The sequence below is a fragment of the Pan troglodytes genome, chromosome 8 (assembly GCF_028858775.2).
Source record: "Pan troglodytes isolate AG18354 chromosome 8, NHGRI_mPanTro3-v2.0_pri, whole genome shotgun sequence".
NCBI lineage: Eukaryota > Metazoa > Chordata > Mammalia > Primates > Hominidae > Pan > Pan troglodytes.
The window spans coordinates 118,708,065-118,732,081 of record NC_072406.2 but is presented as its reverse complement, the minus strand read 5'-3'; the positions used below and the strand labels follow the sequence as shown (position 1 = coordinate 118,732,081).

Genomic DNA, 24,017 nt, shown 5'->3' with positions numbered 1-24,017 from the left:
CTAGCTTCCTTACAAATTATAATTGTGTTCCATATACCACAAATTTGTTATACATCTACCATAGTTCAATCACATGTAAATACTGATTTAAAAGCCAGTATCAGCTTCTGATCTAAATTTTTCAGGGTCTCCCATTAAATCTTCCATAGCTTCACCTCCTTGTCACTCTGTAGGTTTTTTTCTCATTCCTGTGTGTGTGATCATACCCCTTGAGGTGTCTACTGCTCCCCTGCAAAACTCCTCCCTAGTTAACAAAATCCTGGAGAGGAAAACAGCACACACAGAGATTGTCTCTGCTCAAGATTAAGGGCTGCGGAAACCCTTCTAAAAGAAACCAGTTTCTTCATTCATTTGCAATTCTTTCATTTCATTAGCCTAGTTGATTGGACCAAATATTTGACCTTAACCTTAGAGGAAGATAATTTGTAATGGAATGTTTCGTGTTCTGATTTTAATTTTGTAGACTCATCTTGGGTTAAGTGGTTGGATAAGCATGCCTCATATAATGGAACTTCTTTCTAAGCCTGGCTCTTTGGTACTAATTGTGTTAAAAGCAAGTTCATGTTTGAAGCTGTTTGCTAACTCACATACATATAAACTCATACAACTGTTTCAGCAGATTCTGACATGTTTGGTTAGTGCCTCCCTCCTAAAGATCCAGGGTGCTTTGCTATGCCCACAAACTCTTTTTGCTCATCTTCACATCTATACCATAACAGACTTCTGGCCTTTTCTTTCAGATGGAGAAATCAAGGATTGGAGAAGCACTGTGACTCTGGCATCACTTTATGCTCAAAGCAAGTCAGAACAAGAACATAACCGAGTCACACTCTCAGGCATCTTAAAGATGGAGGGTGTCATGAGTGACTGTGGATGCCAAAGTGCCATGATATGGCAGTGAGAGGTGGCTTTATAGGGGAAAGAAAAGCACTGGACTGAGTTGGGCATCCTGACTAGGTCCAGATTTTGGTTCAAACTCCTGGGGAAGTCACTCCATCTCTCTGAGCCTTGATTTTCTCCTCTGTCAAGTAGATGCACATCTCGTTCCCAAAAGTCCCATCAAGCAAAATATATGGTACCCTGGCACCTAGTAAAACTTGATTTTTCTATCATCACAAAGTAGCATATACATTTGGACTTAGTGGATTGTGAGGAAGAGGAGAATTAGCAGCAACTCGTAGCTCACCAAGCCTGTCCTCTGCCCCTCCCCAATTCCTACCCTCAGGGGCAATCCTGAAAGCCCATTGCCTGTCTCACATACACATTCTGACCACTCTCCAGTGCGGAAAAGTGATTTGATTCCAAACCAGAGGGTTTGAAAAAAAAAGATGGGTTTGCAAAGGTCATCTGAAACAAATGGAGCCGATGTTCCTGCATAGTGTTTCTAGGAGTGGGCCGGTCTTGCTGGGCGCCTGGTAATCTCTTGTAGCCTGACAGTTGGTAATTCCTTGGGGATAGTATTCACTGTGCTCTGCTAGTTTGCAAACTAATGAGACACGTGCTGCAGCCAGTGTTGCCTTCAGTCGGTTGGGGCAGAGGTTTTAGAGAGCATGCAGATTTCTGCTCAGAAAACTGCCTTGTCGCAGCCAGTCTTGCAGAAAAAAAAAATCACTGAAGACTGCAAACTTGCAGAACAGAAATTGGGGACAAAAAAAAGATAAGGTGGATCTTGTAGTCCTTCCTAAACTGCTTCCCTTATCTGTTCCCTTATATAGGAGCCATGTGCAGATGACTTTTTGGCCCCATCTTAGAGTAAAATGATCTGTGTAGCTTGAAAACCCACGTAGTTTTTCAACCATTCACACCGTCATTTTATTGACCAGCAAACGTCAGACTAGAATTTTGTAAAGTGTGGCTTAATGAGCCACCTGCCCCCAAATTAAATGATAAAAATATGGTGTTCTGGGTCTTATCCCAGACCCACTGAATTAGGATTCCTGGAAGTATGGCATCATAATCTGCTTTGAAGAGATTAGTATGATTTTAACGTACGCTGAAATTTGAGAAACTCTGTTTTAGGATCTCAGCTTAATAGTCTGAATCACTCTTATTTCTTCTAGTAGCTTTTTTAAACATTGCAGACAAATAGCAATATGATATGTGCACAATATTTAGGTGGCCAAAGGTCTCCACATCATAAATGCTGCAGGCAGGCCAGAGCAGCCAGTGTACACACACACACGCACACACATGCACACACGCACACACAATCACACAATGTGCAGCCTCACAGGCGTCAGTTGTTTCCTGCAGCACAGGAGGGCTATAAACAAGAAAAGAGAAGGGAAACCCAGTTCACACAATTCCCCGTTTCTCTCAACCACCTTTCCAGGAAGATTCATATGGAATGATGCAGCGCCACCTACTGTCCCTTTTGTGCATTGCAGGCACCTGTCTGATGGAGCCGCATCTGCCAGTTCAGCTCCCTACTTAATGCAGCCAGCCAGCTGGGGGCCTCCAGGGTCTGGAGTTTCACCTCTGTGGCTCCATTAGGGCATACTGCACCCTCTGTGATGAACAGAGATGGTCAAAGAATAGGCTTTTGGATAGCAGGAACCAGGTATTTTAAACCCGTGAAAAGTAAATGAATAAAAGAGGCTGTGGGAATCTGAAAGATAAATTTAATATGTGTATGCATATATAATGTATATGCATGTATGCGTGAACTTATACAAACACACACATATGTATTTCAGGGCCTACAAGGCCAACATAGTATGTGTCTTGAATTTCTCTTAGAAAATTCATCATTGGCCGGGCGTGGTATCTCATGCCTGTAATCCCAGCACTTTGGGAGGCTGAGTCAGGCAGATCACCTGAGATTGGGAATTCGAGACCAGCCTGGCCAACATGGTGAAACCCTGTCTCTACTAAAAATACAGAAATTAGCCGGGCATGATAGCAGGCACCTGTAATCCCAGCTACTCATGAGGATGAAGCAGGGGTATCACTTGAACCCAGGAGGCAGAGGTTGCAACGAGCCAAGATCGTGCCACTGCACTCCAGTCTGGGTGACAGAGCGAAACTCCGTCTCGAAAAAAAAAAAAAAATCGTCATTGACCAAAACGTGGTTATGTGAAAATAAATGAAAAAAGAATAAGACAATTTCTCAAACATGGCAGGCATCCCTCTTCCTCGTGGTCTTTTCACTTACTCTACCCTCACCCTGGAGCTTTCCAAATTGATACTTGGTGCTGTCTTTCACTTTATTCAGGTTGCTGCTCAAATGCCATTTCTTCTGAGAGGCCTTCCATGATCACACTTCCAAAAATAGCACTCTATCACCGACCTCTGCTTTATGTATTCAGCACCCTCCTTCCTCAGAAATACCTAAGCTCCACCAAATGCCAGGTATCCCCAGCACCTAGAATAATACCCAACAGATCACAGGACTCAAAAACTATTGAGTGAGGGCCGGGCACGGTGACTCATGCCTGTAGTCCCAGCACTTTGGGGGGCCGAGATGGGTGGATCACTTGAGGTCAGGAGTTCGAGACCAGCCTGGCCAACATGGTGAAAGTCCGTATCTACTAAAAATACAAAAATTAGCCAGGTGTCGAAAATTAGCCAGATTTGGTGGCACGCCCCTGTAATCCCAACTACTTGGGATGCTGGGGCAGGAGAACTGCTTGAACCCGAGAGGTGGAGGTTGCAGTGAGCCGAGATCATGCCACTGCACTCCAGCCTGGGCAACAGAGGGAGACTCTGTCTCAAAAAATAAAAAAATAATAAAAATTAAAAAACTGAGTGAATGAATTACCGTGTTTTACTAACAAGATTCGAATTTTTTCATTGAGACAATGACATATAGGCATTGTTCTTATGCTGGTTTATGACTTTTAAAAAATGCTCAGCCGGGCGTGGTGGCTCACGCCTGTAATCCCAACACTTTGGGAGGCCGAGGCGGGCGGATCACAAGGTCAGGAGTTCGAGACCAGCCTGGCCAACATGGTGAAACCCTGTCTCTACTAAAAATCAAAAATTAGCCAGGCATGGTGGTGTGTGTCTGTAGTCCCAGCTAGCTACTCGGGAGACTGAGGCAGGAGGATTGCTTGAACCTGGGAGGCAGAGGTTGCAATGCTCCGAGATCGTGCCACTGCACTCCAGCCTGAGCGACAGAGTGAGACTCTGTCTCAAAAAAAAAAAAACAAAGCTCACATATGAGAGACAAAATGAACCTCTTTAGAATGGAACTAGCATTTCTAGCATAGTTTATCTAGTCATTGTATTCTAATGTATTCATTTAACTCAGATTGAGGGACTCAGGAAGAATGTCACAGAGGAGGGGATGCTGGAACTGAGATTTGAAGACTGACAGGTGCCATAAGAAAGGTGTGTAGAAGCAAAGGCCCTGGGGTGGACCAGGACATGGCTTGCTGGAACAAACCATTTGATAGGGAAATGGCAAGACTTGTGCAATAAGTGAAACCAGGTGGAAAGTGCATTTTCCAATGCCTGGGACATATTTACCTGATGAGGAGGCAGCAACTCTTAATAGCTATTTTGTTTGACTGGAAAGGTTCTTTCAAACACTTCCATCTGCTCAGAACAAGGGCTCTGAAACCAAACTGCTTTTCTAGCTGTATGACCTGGGGAAAGTCACGTTACTTTGTTCATCTCTAAACGGGGAGGATATTAGTGCCTACTTCATAAGATTGTTTTGTGAGGATAAAATAAGAAAAACAGAGTCGTTAGCAGAACATTTAGTTGTAGGCATCACTCAGTAAATGTTACCCTTTTATTATTTCATTGAACTGCTCTGGCTTATAATCAACTGCTTCTCAACATATGCTTTATAGGCCAGAAGATCAGTTTGATTCTGTATGCTGATCACCACACTTTTCATTCTCTAAAGAGGGAGTAGCATGCACAAAGACGGACATGGGAAGTTATATCATTTGTTTTACCCAGTGAATACTTGAGCATCTATTATGTCTTAGAAACTCTGCTAGTCTTTGTGTATGAGGATAAATATGAAGAATTCTTACCCTCAAGAAGTTTTCAGCCTCTGTCTTCTGTCTCACAAATTTTAAATCAATGTGTGTTAGCTATCATTATTATTATAATTGGATCATGGGAATCTTTTTTTTTTTTTTTTTTTTTGAGATGGAGTCTTGCTCTGTCACCAGGCTGGAGTGCAGTGGTGTGATCTTGGCTCACCGTAACCTCTGCTTCCCGGATTCAAGCAATTCTCCTGCCTCAGCCTCCTGAGTAGCTGGGACTACAGGTGCATGCCACCATGCCCAGCTAATTTTTGTATTTATAGTAGAGATGGGGTTTCACCATGTTGGCCAGGATGGTTTCGATCTCTTGACCTCATGATCCACCCAACTCGGCCTCCAGAAGTGTCGGAATTACAGGCATGAGCCACCACACCCAACGGGATCATGGGAATCTTAATTTTGAACAAGTATGAGTAACATGATCAGCTTCACTTTCTAGAAAAATTACTGTTGCAGCCATCTGGAGGATGGATTCGGGTGGTGAAAGGTTACAGGCAGGAAAATCTGGAAGAGAAGTGAGAACGTGCTTAGAGTATGAACCAGGGCGCCAGATTAGGGAGGGTGAGCTAAATATCTTAGAGAGATTTATGAAACCAAATTGTCAGTTTCCTAAATGGATGTGAATAACAAAAAAGAAATTGAAATTGACTTTCTGTTTCTGCAGTGGGCTCCTGGATGAATATGAGCATTAATCACCAAACTGTAGAGAATACAGGAGAGGGAAATAACAGGGTCCTTGAGAACATTTGATTGCTGGAGGCAAAGAAGTCTAGACCTCCCCCCCCTAGAAGGAGTCTAGAGCCCAGAAAGGGGTGTTAGAGCCCTTCATATGCATTTGATATTTGAAGGTTAAGGTGTGGATGGTGTTGCCTAGTAGAAAAGTATGTAGAGAGTGAAAAAGTCTCAACACAGGACTCTGGGAAACACATTTACAGGGCAAGCAGAAGAGGAGGTAATAAACCAGGTGAATAGACCCAAGGTATTGCTCTCTCCTCTACCTCATGGGACAAAGATGGGGATGGCAAATGCATAGGAAGCTGCATTTTGCCTGGAAACAGTGACTCAAAGAGAAGATTGAGGGTTGAAGGAAAGGTCCTAGTGGTTCTTTATGAAGAGGGCATTCATATCTTTGTGAGGTTGGTACATCTAATTAAGGTTTCCAGTTTTTATAGGCCTCTGTAGATAAAATCATTCTATATTTTAGGTGAGCATCTTCTGAGAACCACAGAGCTCTCTATCTACTTACACACACACCTCTGTCCTGAATTAACTTAATTCAACCCCAAACACAGTGTGTGTGCCATGCTTACCTAACTAGACAGCTTTGCAGACACATGCACGAACACATTCACACATACACAGACCTTTAAAACCCAATAAATAATAAAGGGTAATGACATGGAGAGTGGTTTGAAGATTTGTCCATCCACCCTTCATCAATATGGATTCTATGAGGTCTTCATGACTCTGGTTCACCACCAAGGATACAACCTCTTGGAAAGACTGCATTGCCTTGTGAAATCCCAAATGATGCCTGTTCTTAAGGACTTCATAAATTACCTGTAATTTCTTTTTAACTTTTACACACACCTAACTCAGGTTTTAGAACTGGTAGAAAGATTGGTAAGTGCAAAATGTCAAGATGCAATTGTGCTCAATGTATTCTTTCTCCAAAGTGGGGAAAGCATCTGAACACTTCTTTTGGGGAATATGGCAGCCAGGTTTTGGGGGCTTCAAGAGTAAATGTGTGATCTCTTCAGAGCAGGGAGGACAGAGCAGAGGAAGCTCTTCCCCATCCATGGCCTCTCTTTCTCTTGTGCCTCAGGTCCCTTGGAGCACGTGCACCTGTCTCTTCCCTTTGTCACCACAAAGAACAAAGAGGTCAATGCGACGGCAGTGCTGTGGCCCAGCCAAGTGGGCACCCTCACTTATGTGTGGTGGTATGGAAACAACACGGAGGTGGGTTCACCTTCCACGTGCAATCTAGGGACAGAAGCTCAATTCACGCTGCCTGAAGCAAAGGAGGGAATGAAATGGCTTATGAACCCTAGAGTGTAGAAGCAGTTGTAGCTTCAAGGACAACAAGCTCCCTTGGTGCTCAAGTATCTCATCATTATGTTCTCTCTCTCTCTCTCTCTCTCTGGCCCCTCTCCACCTTCTGCAATTCATCTCTGCCTTCCTCTATGTTTACGTTTTTCTCCAGCTGTACTTGTCTTTGTAGTGACTCTTAGCAGCCCTAGCTTAGCAGAGAGATTAAACTCTATTTCCTGAAAGTTCTAACAACAGTCCTGAAATTGAGTCTTACTGGCCAGGCCTTGATCACAGTGCTGGGGGTAGAGAGGGAGGTGAAGAAGTCAGTCTCCTCGGAACCACATGAACTACAGAAGGGGAGAAGTGATTACCAAAAGAAAACGATGCAACTGGACAGGCACAAGCAATAGATTTCCATTACAACCCACCCCCAATGGCCTTCTTACCCTAAATCAAAACTCTTATTTATTTAGGTCAGCTTTAACTTTTATATGTTTTTCCAAATATTCCCTATGCTCAAAAGTCAGTGGCAATTTTAAATCTAGTAGAGACCTAACACCTCATTTACTCTAAGTCTTTCATTTTGCACATGAGAAAAATGAGGGTGGTGCAGCTGGAGTGGTTTGCTTTGATCTCTTCCAGCTGCTTCATAAGAGGCCAAATTTAAGGCCTGATGCCTCCACTAATTTTTCTTTCGTCTACACCAGGCTGCATGGTCTATTTCAGTTTTGAACTCATTCCATTCTCAGAAATTAAAGTGCTTCCAAATGTAAGTGAGGCAATAGAGCTGAGGCCCCAGAGGACACTGGGATGAACTGCTCTGGACTGAAACCCTCCATCTTCTTCCATCAGAGCTGCTTTCACTTGGTGACTTTGCTCTTCAAATATGATGTCTCTTATTTTCATAAAAACATTTTTCTGCTCTGGAGCTGAAACTTGGCTTTAGCTGGAGATATAATTTTGCACAGGCCCAGGACGAACCTAAACAGTGGAAAGAACCTCTCACCTCTGCTGCAACCATAACTAAACTGAAAAGAGACCCTTTTTGATTTCATCTGAAACTGTGTGTGTGAACTCAGCCCATAGTGGGCCCTCTATCCATAGCGGAAGAGCAGGAATCTATGTCATTTCCCTGAAAACTAGTACTAAAAGGTGAATGTACTGAACAACTTCCTTTTGTACCCCCTATTGTTTTTTATTTTTTTATTTTTTCTTGTAAAAGAAAAGCAGATTCTCAAGAGACCCCATTGAAAAGGCTTCTCATGCTGGGCGTTAGTCTTCTTTCTGCCATACAGGGAATTAAATGAATTTTGATTTTTAAATTAATTAAGAAAAGATGGGAAATAAATGTTTGTGAGGAGTGTGTCAAGGGAGGTCAGTAGGCTAATATTTTTTCCTCTAGGACCCTAGCATTCGATTGTATTGCAGGCACCACGCCAAATTTTTTTTTCTTTTTTTTCTGTTTTGAATCCTCAAACCACTATCCAATTAGTGCTTGTTTCCACAGCAGCTACTTCCAGGAAACTGCTGATGAGGCTTCTCAAAGGGGGCCAGCACACAAGGCCACTGCTGTTTAACTAGTGTATGGTTTTGGTGTACCGGATTCATGTTCCATTGTAATTCTACAGAAATCGTACACCCTGGAGATGAACACATGGCAGCTTATAGATTTTCAGTGACTGCTGCTTCCATCTGGATTAATATGAGCCCCCGTTCTCATTTGCTTTGATCGTTTCCTTGTATTAGGGATCTGCTTGATATGAGTAGGTCATGCATAAAGAGAGACATATATTCCACCAGCAAGCAAGACCTATCCACCTCCCCAGCCCTGAATCAGGATGATATCAGGAATTCACAATGAATAGGCAGACTTGCTTGGAGTCATTGCTCCAATAGCCTCTTTTCTGCTTTGGGCTTGAGATGATAGGGAGGCATAGAGGGACTCAGTGCCACTGTGGTACATCAGGAAGAGCCTCTGCTGGGTTAGACAGCCTATTGTTGGCTCACAGTTAGTGGCTGTCTCACCTGTAACTAAAGAGCTGTCCCTTCACTCTGGGCCCTTGTTTATTTTAGCCTTTGATCACCTTGGAGGGAAGCATATCCTTCAGATTTACTTCGGAAGGAATGAATACCATCACAGTGCAGGTCTCAGCTGGGAATGCCATCCTACAAGATACAAAGACCATCGCAGTATATGGTGAGTGCCCATCTCGGTGGATCTACTGCTGTCTTCATGCTCAGAGGAGGTTCTCTTGTACCATGATGCCAGAGACCATCCCCCAGCTGTGACTTTTACCTGGAGAACGGAGGGCAGTAGTTGAGAAAGAGCTGAGGCAAGTCTCATCTTCTCCTGTAGAGAAATTTGAATCACTGGTAAAACAGCGTCACGGGATCCAGAAAGGGTTTTCTTAGAGGTAGAGTGACTATTCACTCACTCATAGGGTAAAGTGGATTTTAGGATGTGTAAGGCTAACTCATTTCACTTAGAATGTCAGTAATATTTGAATACCAGTTACAAAATAAAATAGCTAATGTTGAATCTCTTTTTTTTAAGTTCAACTTTAAAATTCTTGATTAATAAGGGAAATCTGCCATTGTCTAAATACTTTAAAAACCTCTTCCACAAATCTGTATCATAAAAAAAATTATCTGCTAGATTGAGAGTGATGGAAGGGTCATAACAATTAGATGTCGTACATAGCCATAGACGGGATATTTGAACAAATGGCTAATTTTGTGATCAGTTGGGGAAATTGAATATGGTCACAGGATTAGACGGAATGAATGTGTACTGAAATGAAAAGATGGAGTCATTGATTGAAAACTGGAAATAAAAAAAATACTTGATGGATTGATTTCATTTTGGTAAATCTTTTTCTGCATAGAAAGACAGTCATATGGATATGCACTAAGTGTTACTAGTACGTGGCAAAAATGTTTATTATTAATATGGAAATGGTACATATGAATCCTGAAAAATTAGCTTTTGAGAAATAAGAAGTGGAAATTAGATAGGAGAAGGAAATGCTGTGCAGAGAGAGGAGGAGGCAGAAGGAGGGAGGGAGGAAGGAGGATGAGAAAGAGAGCAAGAGAGGCTGGGCGCGGCGGCTCACATCTGTAATCACAGCACTGGGAGGCCGAGGCGGGTGGGTCACCTGAGGTCAGGAGTTCGAGACCAGCCTGACCAACATGGTGAAACCCCATCTCTACTAAAAATATAAAATTTAGCCAGGCATGGTGGAACATGCCTGTAATCCCAGCTACTCAGGAGGCTGAGGCAGGAGAATCGCTTGAACCCAGGAGGCAGAGGCTGCACTGAACCAAGATCGCGCCATTGCACTCTTGCCTGGGCAACAAGAGAGAAACTCCATCTCGAAAGAAAAAAAAAAAAAGAGCAAGAGAGAGACAGACAGCCTAGCTCGTGGTCCAAATAATGTCAATTGCCCAGTTCCCTTATCAGTTGATTTTGATGAGATAATTTGAGGCTGGATTTTCCTGTGAGGAGTCAGGTTCTGTTAATGCTCATCTTGCCAACTTGACCTTCAAAATCAGAAAATAATTTGTAAGCAACTTTGAACACATCTAAGGATCAAAAGGCCTTAAGGACACTATTCCTTTCATGGGTGGGTGTTAGATTTTATAATTTCTTCTCTCTCCCTTCCTCCTGAAAGGCTTGATCAGCCCAGATAATAAGAAATAAACCAGGGCTGTGATTTTCCTACCAATGTCCCATTAGCAAGGTACGAGGTGGCCAAACAGTGGCTGTGTATAGAGTGCGGCAAAGTCTGCCTCTCTTCCCTTCTCCATCTCCTTTCTGTGTGCTGGGAATGCATTTATTCTTCATAACAACCCTAGTGTAAAGCAGGTGATATTATGATCCCCATTTTTTTCAGAGTGATGAATAATTTGCCCCAGCTAGCAAGTGGTGCAGCTGGGTTTGCAACCCAACCCATCTAGACTCAGGGCCCATGCACTGAAACTATCCTAGTTAACTGATTCTCATTTATTTTCACTGGATTTTTTTTCCTTTCTCTCCCTCTTGGATGTCACAGGTTGCACTAATGGGCACTGACCTATTAGCCCAACAGATGTCCTCTTGGTTATGCTTGTTGGTGATGTCATTAGAATCATGAAGATAACCTTAAATCTTGGCCTTATCTGGTCCAGCCCATCATGTTATAGATAGGAAATTATGGCCCAGACATAGGGAATTACTGGCTTGAAGTCATTCTGCTGTTTGGTGACAAATATGATAATAACAATGGTGGTGGTGATAGTAATTGACATTGATGAAGACTTTGCTAGCCACTGGCATCTGTTCTAAGCATTTGGTTTGATCTGCTTTATTAAATCTGCTCAGATTTATGAGAAATATTCTATAATTATGCATTTTACGGATGAGAAAACATGAGACAAGTATAATAAACGAGCTAAGAATTCTGAATCCAGAGGGTATGTTTGTAAGCACCTCCCATGCCTTGCTATGCTTGCTTCTTCCTCTCTCTACAATTTCTTTAAAGGTATCACCCAAGGGTGAATCACTCTTTATAAAAATAGGTTATCATATGTCTCTTCGTTAAGAGATTTGGCAAGGTTCTCCTCCTCTTCTAACCAAATTCCTGCACCATCGGCCACCCTTAATTTGTCTTCGGTCAGTTGAGGTATCCAGAGATTCATATACATAATCGGAAAGTTATGGGGTCTCCCTATGTTGCCCAGGCTGGTCTCAAACTCCTGGCCTCAAGCGATCCTCCCTCCTCAGCCTCCCAAAGTACTGAGATTACAGGCATGAGTAACCACACCTGGTTCCATGATCAGACAGTTTTAATGACAGGTGTGACTCCTTAAACAAAAGTTGCAGCAGGCAAAGTTAAACAGGAAAGATTGAACCCAGCTGAAAGAAAAGGCAGGAAGATTTGTAAACGCTGGGGTTAGCTAGTGGGAAAATACTGGAGAACTTTAGGAAGCACGTGGGTTTCCAGTGTGATTAGACCATCTGTGTGAGTTAATCACTGCTTAGGGAAGTCAGTCTCCTACTCTCCCGCAGACACTGGGAGATAGGGAGGGGTGCTATCTTTCTTGATGATTACATTTCAAAGGAATGGCTCCCAGGTCCTTGAGAAAGACATTCATGAGTTATAGAAGATTTATATCTCAAGGGACAGAGAAGGAATTTACAATTGTAAGTTTTCCAGAATACTCTAAGAAAAGCAAGTCCAGGAGCTTACAGTCAGGAAGAAACAGAAACTTGTTTGAAATTTAGTGAGATTGACGGGAACATGAAGACTTGTCATGATGGGACTGAAAAAAGCATCACATTTGGGAAATTGACAGGGGAAGGTTTGTCTACTCAAAGCCACACAATCAATTAAAAGAAAGAAAATCTAGTTTGCATTGTTTCTTCTAATTTGCTCCAGGGCACAAGTTTACTTGTAAATAAAAATACGCAAGTGTATAGACTTTATCTCTCTCAACAGCTGCAAAAAAATATTATATTATTGGTGTTTACCCTTTTCAGTCCGCCCACACGCATCCCCTATTTCTTGAATCAACTTAAGTACGTTTCCCTGCCATTCTGCCTCCCTGCCATGCTGGTTAGTATGCTAAGTAATTACGGAGGGAGCTGCATCATTTTCTCATTTGTGTCCTTTTACTAAGATAAACATTCTCCCTTGTGGATGAAGTCTCTGCAGTTTGGTAAGAGGTACGGAGAAAGTGAGAATGACATAAACTTAAATCTTCATAGCAAGAAGTGAGGACTTAATGGGTGATTCTTTGGCACTGCTGTTTACCACACTATTTAGTTAACGTGCATTTCATTGTTCCCCATCAGGTAATATTCACATAGGTGACCAGTGACTCATAAAATAGTCAAGCTTTGAACAATACCTCTTTGGAATATATTAACTGCCACGAAAACATACCTTATAATGTCAGAGTCTTTGAAACGTGTTTGATAACTCCTTAGCATTGTTAGGAAATGTACAAGTGAACTTTTGTGCTTCCTGAATGTAAATTGGCATCCCCAATGTCGCTTGGATCCTAATGAAACAAAAGGGCATGCTTAACATAAAAAATGTTTATTAAATAAATAAATGCATAAATTTCGAGAAGGCTACACCATAAGTTAAGCATACATTTATTCAACAAATGTTTATTAATTGTAAATGACTCATAGATAGTAACTGAAAACCTACCATGTGCTAGACAAGGGCCAGGAACACAGAGCCATCATCCTGATTGAGCTTATATTCCAGTTTGAAGGACATAACAATGAAAACAAAATAATTTAAATAGCGCTGAGTATGAAAAAGAGACAAAGGGTCCAGTGATGAAGGGTGCATGGGATGGTGGAAGGGAGGCTACCTGAGGTTGGGTGGTTGGAAAGGCCTCTTGGGCTGAGACTGAATGATGAGAGGGGAGTTTGCTACAGTCCAGTGAAGTGGAGAGAGCTGGTATGGACAGAGCCAGCAGGATTGAGGAGCACAGGGAAGTACAGGTCCTGGAGCACAGAGAGGGCAGGAAAGCCAGGTAGGACAGGACAAAGGAAGTCCCCACCAGGTTATGTAGGGCCAGGAAGGCTGTGGTAAGAATCTAAATTTTATACTAAATGCAATGTGGAGGCACTGGCAGGTTTTAGGGGAGCCATATGATCTGAGTCTATTATGTGCCAAACACTATGCTGGGTAAGGAGTGTTGAAGCCACAAGAATGGGCTTCACAGACCTCCAACTCCACAGAGTGTAACTGACCAAGGCCACCAGTGCTGTGCTCTGAAGCTTATCACCAAGCTAGGGCTAGGGCTCCACCTTCCAGGGACTTACCCTGCCAATGACAGAGTATAGCAGGGATACTAAGGCTGAACCATTCCTGGAACGCAAGGGACTCCTCTGCCAGCGACTTTGGCTCCAAGACTCCTGAACGGGCTTACTGAACCTTCCTCAGACTGCAGAGTAGTCACCCACTCTTTCTTCCTCTCTTTGACTGTCCTATATGCATGCGCGGTGGTCGATGGTTCTCCATGACTCCTGTGGCTTCCTGCCCACTTTCTCGCACAGAGAATTCCCCTCATATAATCCTTGCCTGTGTAATCACCATCTTGCTTCCTGGAGAACCAAACTAACTCAGGTGCTACAGAGACAATGAAGAAAATCCCTGAATAACATAAAATTCCATTAAATGAAACTTCCATGCAAACAAACGATAGCAATAGAATGATTACAGTGATAATTATAAATATCTAATCATAATAATTATTCCATAATCCTATAATAATAATAAAAAGTATGTACAAAACAGAGTAGTGCCATAAAAAAGAAAATTAAAATATGATGGGGGAGGGTAGTGAGCCAGGGAGTGCTTCAACTAGAGCTTGAATATTTTGTGCATGGACAGTGGGGAGAATGGGGCGTTCTAGGCAGAAGAACAGTGTGTGCAAAGAGGCCCAGGGTCATAAACCTGCCATGCATTCAGGTTGCTCCAGATCATTTACTATCCAGGAGTGCAGAACCTAGAACTAGGAATAATAGGCAAAGGCTGCAAAGATAGGCATGGAACAAAGTTAGGGGTTTGGTTTAGAAAATAAGGGGCTACCGGCTCTTAGAGCCTGCTGGCAACCTTTGGTATGCAAATGCTGGCCATTAGCAACTGGGTCCAACCAAACATGGCAATTCCCTGCCCTGTTCTTGCCCTTGCCCTCACATGTGACTGGCAACATGGCTGCCCCCACGTATCCCTCCGTGTGTAGAACAACATGGCACCCTGCATTTGCATACTAAAAGGCTAGGGTGAGAGGGCCAGTGTTTTCCCTGTCTATATCATGAATGACATGCCTGGTCAAACCAATCCCTGAGCCCTATGCAAATCAGACACTGCCTCCTCATATAACTGGCTGGTATCCGTCACACTGCGGGGGGTGGGGGGGGGGCGGGAGGGGGAGAGAAGGGGGAAAGGGGGAGACACGGGAAAGGAGAAGGGGGGAAGGGGGGCCAGGGGTAGTCTGGGGGGGGTGGTCTCTCTCAGCTTTGGAGCCCCCTCCCTCTGTCTCTATACAGGGGAGCTTCTTCCTTCTTTCTTCTGCCTTCTTTCTTGCCTATTAAACTCTCCGCTCCTTAAAACAGACAAAAAAAGAAAAGAAGGGGCTGGTGAGATATTCACAGGGTAGTGGCTTGCCTTCTAAAAAGGTCCCTATGGTAAGTGAAGGGGAAGGACCCTCCATTTTGTATAAAATATAAAGTCTAACAAACCTCTTGACAGGACTATTTGACTTATAGTAATCCATCTACTGTTATATCTCCAGAGGAATTCCGGTCTCTTCGCTTGTCCTTTTCTCCAAACCTGGATGACTACAACCCGGACATCCCTGAGTGGAGGAGGGACATCGGCCGAGTCATCAAAAAATCCCTGGTGGAAGTGAGTGCACACAGTTTCTCCTCTTGCCCGGGTACCTTTTCTCTCTGTCCTTGAAGAATTTCACGGAAAGGGGAGCTTTGTACAAAAACAAACAAACAAACAAACAAACCCAGCAGGAAGAAGCTAGAGCCCATGGGAAGTTCTGGCCTGATGTCTGCAAAGCTGAGCCCCACACATGCAGAGACCTCAAAGGCCCTAAAGGGGATGCAACTATGGAACCACGGACAAACATGGGGTCCTTGCCCCCTGTGACTCTTGTTCTGCTTAGAGAAGGAGGACAAGTACATCCTAAACTCCTTTGTCCACATTTCTGTAGCAGAATTCACAATTAGGCCATTAGGAATTATAAAACCAGCTACTCTACCTGCCAGTGAAGGAACTCAGCATGTAAGTGTCCTCGGCTGACTACAATTAGTAAGAGTGGTCCCAGGTGCCAACTTCCGCAACTGTGAGCGTAACAGTGCAGTGAGCATTCAGTATATGATGGTTAGTCATATTTCTATTTCCTCATTTTTTAAAGACATTTCTGTACTGTTACAGCCCCAAAAAGGAATTATTATCCACACTTTTTAGATGAGGCAACTGAAGTTTAGAGAGGTTAAGTAACTTGCCTAAACTCTCATATCTAATAGAGGATGGAGCTGCAAAATTGAAATTAAGGGCCTGAGTCCAATGTCTGGGCTTTTGTGTATTTGACAAAGCTTCCTAAGGTTTCTCAGAGAATAACAAGGTGGTTGTGTTTTATCCTTCCCTGAGCAAATGTCACTGGCAATTAGAGAAGACACCTTCTTTTAGGCACATCTCCCCCTCCTTGTTCTACTTTTTTTTTTTTTTTTTTCTTGTATGAGATATAGTCTCACTCTGTCACCCAGGCTGGAGTGCAGTGGCTCAATCTCATCTCACTGCTACATCTGCCTTCCGGGTTCAAGCGATTCTCCCACCTTAGCCTCCCGAGCAGCTGGGATTACAGGTGCTTGCCACCACGCCCAGCTATTTTTTTCATATTTTTAGTAGAGACGGGTTTCACCATGTTGGCCAGGCTGGTCTCGAACTCCTGACCTCAAGTGATCCACCTGCCCCAGCCTCCCAAAGTGTTGGGATTACAGGCGTGAGCCACCGCGCCGGCCCCTTATTCTACTTTCATGAGTGAGCAGAGGAGTGGGATAGCCGCTCATGGGGCTGCTTGAGCTTATTGTGCAAACACGGAAAATCAGAAGTGAGTTATCCACTCCCAGGGCATATTCTTAGCTCAGAATGAAAATCAATTTAGGTTTGCTGAACATTCTTTCCTGCTTCCAACACATGGTGCCACAGGACACAAAAAGATGATGTAATAAAGGCATTCAGATAACTCCTGCTCAGAAAACAGATCTTACATCCAGCCACTTGCAAGGAGCTGGTCTTCCCTGTCTTCATTACCTTTGTTAATATTTGGTTAGCACTTAAAATATTCTAGGTACTCTTTTTGAGTGCTTTGCATTATTTTAACACATTTAATCCCCCAAATAAGCTTATGATGTTGAAACTGTGATTTCAGAACTACCCATTCTGTAGGTGAAGAAATGAAACTCAGAGATATTAGGTTACTCATCCAAGGTCATGCACTTAAAGATCAGATTCTGGAGTCAAACCATCAAGGTTTGAATCTTGATTTTTGTGGTTTCCTAACCACTCCACTCTAGGGCCATCCTCTTCCTTATTCCAAGGAGAAACAGGGATAGATGGAATACTGGGGTAAAGAAGGGGTATCTTCATGTGCCTCTGAGCAGTGCCACCCACCTCTGTCTCTATGGCTTTCAGCATCTGTGACATGATTGGTGGTTACACATTATCACCACCAGGAGGCACGACTACCAGACTACAACCCTAAAAGGAATAGGCCTTTCTGCTCTGAGCCATCCGTCTCTAGGGTAACAACTGGTTTTTGTCCTCTGCTGTCCAAGAAGGATGACTTAATGCTCTTTAACGAACCCACTGCCCATCTCTTCTCATCTGCAGCATTCTAGGGACCTGTGTCCCCATAGGTCCTCTATCTGTCCAACTCCCCCAGGTGATGTATCAACCAAGCACTAGCTCAGCAATGTCCAGCCTTCCAGGCTGATTTCTCTTCACACTTATTACTTAGAGATCAGATGCCCTGTACCTCCACCTTTCTACGAGCTGTCCATCAGGCTAGAAATTACTGCTCATCAGGATTTCTAGCCTGCTGTGTAGCATAATCAGGAATATGCAGAATAAACAGATTGACTCATTATCCCTCAGGGCAGGGTTATAGCAGTGGTGGTGGTGGTATTAATACCTTCTAGTTTTCAAGGCTCCCTAGTCACCCAATCCCAAGAAGCAGTTGATGCAGAGCTTGGTTCCTAGCAATTTGCACTGACTTTGAGATCAGTAATTGCACTTGGCCACTTTTTTAAGTCCCAAGGGACCACACTGGCAAGTGTACACTAATAAACCCTATGAGAGGTACAACTGAGAGTCAGCTTATTTGCAGTTTTCTTCCTATTCATTATGAAACAAAATTTAGTATTAAATTGTTTGCCTTTTCTTCCTCAAAATGGCTTTTGCTATTGACATTTCACAATGAAATCTTTAATTGAATGTCATTATAAACATTTTTGTGTACAATGAAGATTATTCAGGCACAATCTCTGAGTTCACAGTCTAGTAAGGGCATAAAACAGTATGGGGTTTGCTATAATAGGAGCTGTTGTTTGTCAGTGTCTGGAGAAGGGAGGTGCAGAGCACTGGGTCCCAACACAGGCTTCACAGTCAGACCAGGCTTCAAAAGCCTCAGCAGTCACTTCCTAGATGGCCTTGAGCCACTGTCTAATCTTCCTACAGCCACCATCTTTCCTGGAGTGGAAATTGAGATGCACCACCCAGATCTCTGTTCAGGGAGACACTTATTGTCTTTTCTGGGAGGGCTATGGGCAGAGTCTTCACCAGCCGGGTTCCAAGTCATGTCACTTCTTAGGGTGGCTCATGTCTGATGACAGGCTGGTGCAGTTATGTAAAGTCCTGGCCATCTCAGCCCAATTTAAGACAACTCTGAAGGGCCATTGTGTCTCCCCTCGGGGTCTCTTGAAGTTGTCATGGGCCTACATGGCAGCTCAAGTTTTCCCTTGTCCATGTTTGTTTCCTTCCCTTTGCTCCCATAGGTGTTGTTCCCAAGAGCACTTCTTAATAAACATCCTGCATACTAAACTCAGAGTCAGCTTCCTGAGGACCCCAGCATATGATATGTCCTCACTGCAGAGTGAGGTGTAATCATATTTGCTTCAAAGGGTTGTTGTTGGAGGTTGCCTAAAATAATATTATAAGTTACTTATAATAGTAACGTTGTTGGAGGTCACATCAAATAATATGTTACTTAGCACAATGCACCCAGGAAGTACCTGGGATTGTGCTAAGTAACTTATAACATTAGGTGAGGACCTAATACCTGGAATTTCTTGCTACTTCAAAAAAAAAATGCAGCACAGTGGAGTTCAAAAACGAATAATCACCTAATTGGGAAATAATGAAATAAATAAGCTTTAAGATGACTCATGAAGGGTAAATAGCAAAGGCAGAGAAAAGACATTCTGGTGGAGATAACATGCACAGGAACATTTGCAGGAAAAAGCTGAAATATTGAGAAATTGTACATCATCCCATTTGGCAAAAGCGTAAGAGTTGTGGGTAATTAGTTTGGAAAGGAAGCGTGGGACCATATTGCAGAAGGCCTTGAATATGTCCTTAATCCTGTTAGCAATGGGAATTCTTGCAAGCATTTTGGACAAGGGAACATGATCAGAATTGGACTGCTGGAGAGAGAAGCTGGGATTATAGCTACTGATTCTAGAAGCATCTAGAGAGAGGATTCAGGGGAAACCCTGGGGTATAAGCTCAAGAGAGAGAACAGTGAGCTAGGATAAACAAGAAGTCCTTGAGTGATATCTGTAATTTTAACAGAAGAGTCAGTGTGGCCAAGTGGAGGGCTCAGGGTGCTTCAGGGAACAGGGCTGGTCATCAGGTCTGATGCTACAGGAAAGTCAACAAGGGCCTCCTGAGGGTTGTGATATGGGCATGTCCTCTTAGGTTAGGTGGTTAGGATGTGATGGGTCTATTTGAAGAGTAACTCCAGTGGGATGACGAAGGAGGAAGCTAGGTTAGAAAGGGCTAAGGCATGAGGGGCAGATGATAAAGTGAAGGTCTTCTCACTGGCATGGTCCCCACCTTGGAGATGCTCTCTAGGAAAAAGAGCTAACATTTGAATCCCCAGGCCCTACTGTAAATGCTTCATGTGTAACTCATTTAATCCTCAAAATCAGCCATGAACAAGGCAAGTACTGCAACTGTCCTGTCTTCTATTTAAAGGAATGTAGGCATAGAGAACACAAGCAATGAGCTTAAGGTCTCATGGTGTTGAAGCTGGGATTAAATCACAGACAGCCTGACTCCGGAGCCTGGACCTATAGCCCAGTGCTGTCTCTCACATACTCCCTGCCTGATATGCCCAGGCCTCTGCTTTCAGGCCCCTTGTGGTGTCTTCTGCCTACCCCTGATCCCCCTACCAAATACTTGGTCCCTTCTCAGCTTTCTTCTCTGCAGCACTAATGTGAGCCCCTGTGTCTCTCCCTCAGGCCACAGGGGTTCCAGGCCAGCACATCCTGGTGGCGGTGCTCCCTGGCTTACCCACCACTGCTGAACTCTTTGTCCTACCCTATCAGGATCCAGCTGGAGAAAACAAAAGGTCAACTGATGACCTGGAGCAGGTGAGTCCCCTGGAAAAGGAGATGTTTTCAGCTTCAACTGTTTGTGGAGTCTTCAACTTTCTAAGCCTCCATTTCTGACCCATAAACTGGTGATCCTAACTACAGCTTCACCAAAAGCACATGCAAGAGCATTCATGTTAGGTGTATTAGTCTGTTTTCACACTGCTAATAAAGACATACCCAAGACTGGGTAATTTATAAAGGGGTTTTAATTGACTTACAGTTCAGCATGGTAGGGAGGCCTCAGGAAACTTACAATCATGGCGGAAGGGGAAGCAAACCTGTCCTTCTTCACATGGTGGCAGCAAGGAGAAGTGTAGAGTGAAGCAGGGAAAGCCCCATATAAAACCATCAGATCCTGTGAGAACTCACTATCGTGGGAACAACATGGAGGTAACTGCCCCCATGATTCAGTTACCTCCCACTGGGTCCTTCCCATGACAAGTGGGGATTATGGGAACTGCAGTTCAAAATGAAATTTGGGTGGGAGCACAGCCAAACCATATCAGCAGGGAACAGCTAAATTATTTACAGTGTGGAATACTCTGTGGAGTTTACAATGAATTAGATTAATCTATGTATACCGACACAAAAAATTGTCCGTGATATCAAGTGGAAAAAAAAGCAAGTCGCTGAACAATATCATACTTGTCACAAGAATGCCGTGAGAAGCAAATGACATGACATGCGTATCTTTTTTAACAGGTTCAACTTTTATACAAATGACTAATCCTTTGATGATCTAATTTGTGTTTCTAATGAGTAACATTAGCTCCAGAGCAACTCTACTGTCCTGTGGGGTTCACCTCCTCCTCATCTCCACTACCCTCTGGAGCATTTGAGTGTGTGTGTGTGTGTGTGTGTATCTGTGTATTTGTGTGATTCTCTTTCTCTTTTCCCCTTCAGTCTTCTTTTTTCTTCCCTTTCCTCCTTTTAACTTTAAAAGACTCTCCCGTCTCTGTAGTGGGGATAATTATGTTGTTGTTATCCTTCTTTGTCCATTCAGTTAAAATTATCAGTCTTGGCCTAGTTGCACTTTTAGAAATGAAATGATTTTGATTTATCAGTTCTTCCAGGTAAATAGATTAAAAATAAGATTCCTCTTGGCCACTAAGTAAATATTGGCTGTTTCCCTTCCAGTACTTGGAGATTTTCTGTTTACTAAACCCATAATCTAGCCCCATGATCATTAGTCTTCCAGGATGACTTGAGAAACTTCTATAATAGTCTTATTAAAAACAACCCCAAATTATGGCATGGCCCACCTCCTAGCACACACCCTCTTTTCAGCTGCCACTTTTTCACTTGGTAGAAGGCTCACCTGTATAATTTTCTCTGTGTGCAAGTAATGAAGAGCAGAGCTCTCATGGAAAGCCCTGTTGAACCCCATTTCCTAGTGAAGTGGAGGTGAAGGGTGGGCAGCAGGTAACTCCTCAGATTTGCATCTAACCTCACTCCCCACCTCAGCTTCCCATCATACTCTACAAATCATTATCTGCACTGCATTTTGGTGGGAGAAAGAATAGATTATTTCTTATCACAACATTGTCAAGGACCTAGGGGGAAAGCAGATCCCTATCCAAAGCCTTTAGATAGGAACATTTGCAGTTGTACCTCCTCTAAATCTTACTGGTTTTTCATGAAATCCAGATTTTAATCTTTTCAAGTATGGAAGAGGGTACAGATTTAGAGTCACCTTTTTTTCCTAGTTACCACATCATCTGTGCACTTTTATTTCTCACACTTTCCATGTTTTTTTCTAAAAGTGTTGTATTTTCTACATCATTATTTGAGGGGAAATTTGGAAAGAAGAGGGGTCCGTTCTGTGAAACATCTTATACTTATGTATGGATGTGTCTTGCTTTGACTGTCTGCTTTCTCTAGACTTCTTGTTTCCCTTCATTCTCTGTCTCTTCTGGGTGTTTCCTGCAAAGGCATTCTCAGAGAGCTGAGTGTGGCCCTCAAGGCAGACTGTATCAGTCATTGGTGAACCATGTCATCAGAGATCTGAAACTAACTAGCTTGCTTGAAGGCTGTGTGACTTAGAATTGGCACACATGTAGAAGAGTCTGTCTATTTTGTTAGAACACAGGTTTATGTAAATATCAACCAGTTTCTAGTTTCACCTCTGATATTTATTATGTCCATTTTACAGATGAGGAAAGTGAGGACAAGAAAAGTTGAATAATTGAGCCAAAGTCACACTTATCTCATGGGGTGTCTGGGAGGATTAAAGAAATGATATAGCAAAGTACTTGGCCTTGAGTAAAATGTTCACTGGAGATATAGAGATAGTGGTTACATTCATGTTCATTATATGGTAAGAAGAGATGTGGAAAATGAAAAAAATGAGTTTAGGCCTATTAAATAGACTGGTATAGTCAAGGGCATGTATTGGAAGAGAGGATGGTGGGAATAAGGGAAAAAACATTAATGAATGCAGTTACTCAAAATGGAGAAAAACAAGGACAATAAGGAAGGAATGTATCTGAATGGCATGAGCTCATGCGAGTTATGCAGATTTATAGCATGAAAAGAAAGTAAGGTACCAAGCTAGAGACTGTAAATTTGTTTAAGGAAATTGCCAGTGTATCAGCCTATTCCAGGACTCAAAGCAAAGTAGACACAGTGACTTTACAAATGCCAAACAGAGCACATCAGAAATTAGTGTCTTAGTTGTGGAGAACATTATTACCCTGATGGAAAAATGCACCTGAAATCAACTTATTAAACCAAGGTGCATGTCTAGACCCTGTGAGACAGGGGAGTCTCCTGGAGACCCATAGTTTTCAATCCAGGAGGGGTCCTTGCATTCTCTGCTCTGACTTAATCACTTAACTTTATGGGTAAAAAAAAAGGGAGTTTTTGAATTAATTTAATTGAGAAGTCCAGAGGTACAGTTGAGGTGTAGATGAATTCAGAACCACTCAAAAGTATCACCAAATTACTTCCCTCTCTTCCTCTCTCTCCGTCTGTTTTCCTGGCTACCATATGGGAAGTTGGCCTGAGAATGAAGCCAACACATAGGAAAGCAAGAATGGCCACAGGCACCCCCAACTTCTATTTAGCCAGTTTATCAACCCAATCCAAAGACGGTACCTCTCACCTGATTGCACCAGCGAGAGTTGCAGGTTCACAGTTTTCACTTGTCTGACCTGTTTAAAGTGGTCATCTCTTAGCTAGTCCCTGCAGTCTTGGGGATAATGTGCTGTCAGTGACAACTGAGACGTTTTATACCCTCCCTGAACCAAATGGACCAAGACTAGACAAGGACATGGATTCCTCAAAGAACAATGTGGGGAAGGGAGAGGGAATGCTGGGAGGCAAACGCAACTGACTTCTGGTATCATAAATTATACAGAAATTTAAGACAAATGCAAAGCAAACCCAAAGAACAGAAATGAACCCCCTCCTTTGAAGGCTGTACTCTAAATCTCAGCGGAAACTTGAGAAGGGCTGTCCTTATCCCCTCATTTCACGCCTTGGCCCCCTTTCTTGTAAAGGTGCAGTACAGATCCCCCTGCAGTGAAAGAACTGGGATGCTAGACAGAGGTGCCCTAAAGAATGGGAGGGCAGGGCCCCAGCAAAGGACTCTCAGTCCTCCTTCCTTAGCTTCCTCTGAGAGCCTTCCTGGGGAGCAGAGATGCTGGCTTGGATCAAGCTATCTTGTCTGTGAAATAAATGGAAAATTCTTCACAGTGAGAAGTACTTGACCCTGTTATCAGGATGAGGCGGGCTGGGTTAATCGAGTGACCTCTGTCTGGGAGGGTTCCACCAGCCTTTATTTAGGATCTCTGGTGAGTGAGAAAAGG

General features: G+C 43.2%; 1 protein-coding gene across 6 annotated transcripts in view; it reads left to right on the top strand.

The window, feature by feature from the left end:
* The window catches only part of SORCS1 (sortilin related VPS10 domain containing receptor 1), a 590,109-nt gene that overhangs the window by 536,717 nt on the left and 29,375 nt on the right, over positions 1-24,017 (top strand). For all 6 annotated transcript variants that reach the window (XM_024346619.3, XM_009459224.5, XM_003951748.5 and 3 more), the window contains exons 20-23: positions 6,829-6,962; positions 9,108-9,231; positions 15,333-15,445; positions 20,074-20,205. In XM_024346619.3, coding sequence (XP_024202387.3) covers positions 6,829-6,962; positions 9,108-9,231; positions 15,333-15,445; positions 20,074-20,205 — 503 coding nt within the window. The remainder of the gene's footprint in view (positions 1-6,828; positions 6,963-9,107; positions 9,232-15,332; positions 15,446-20,073; positions 20,206-24,017) is intronic.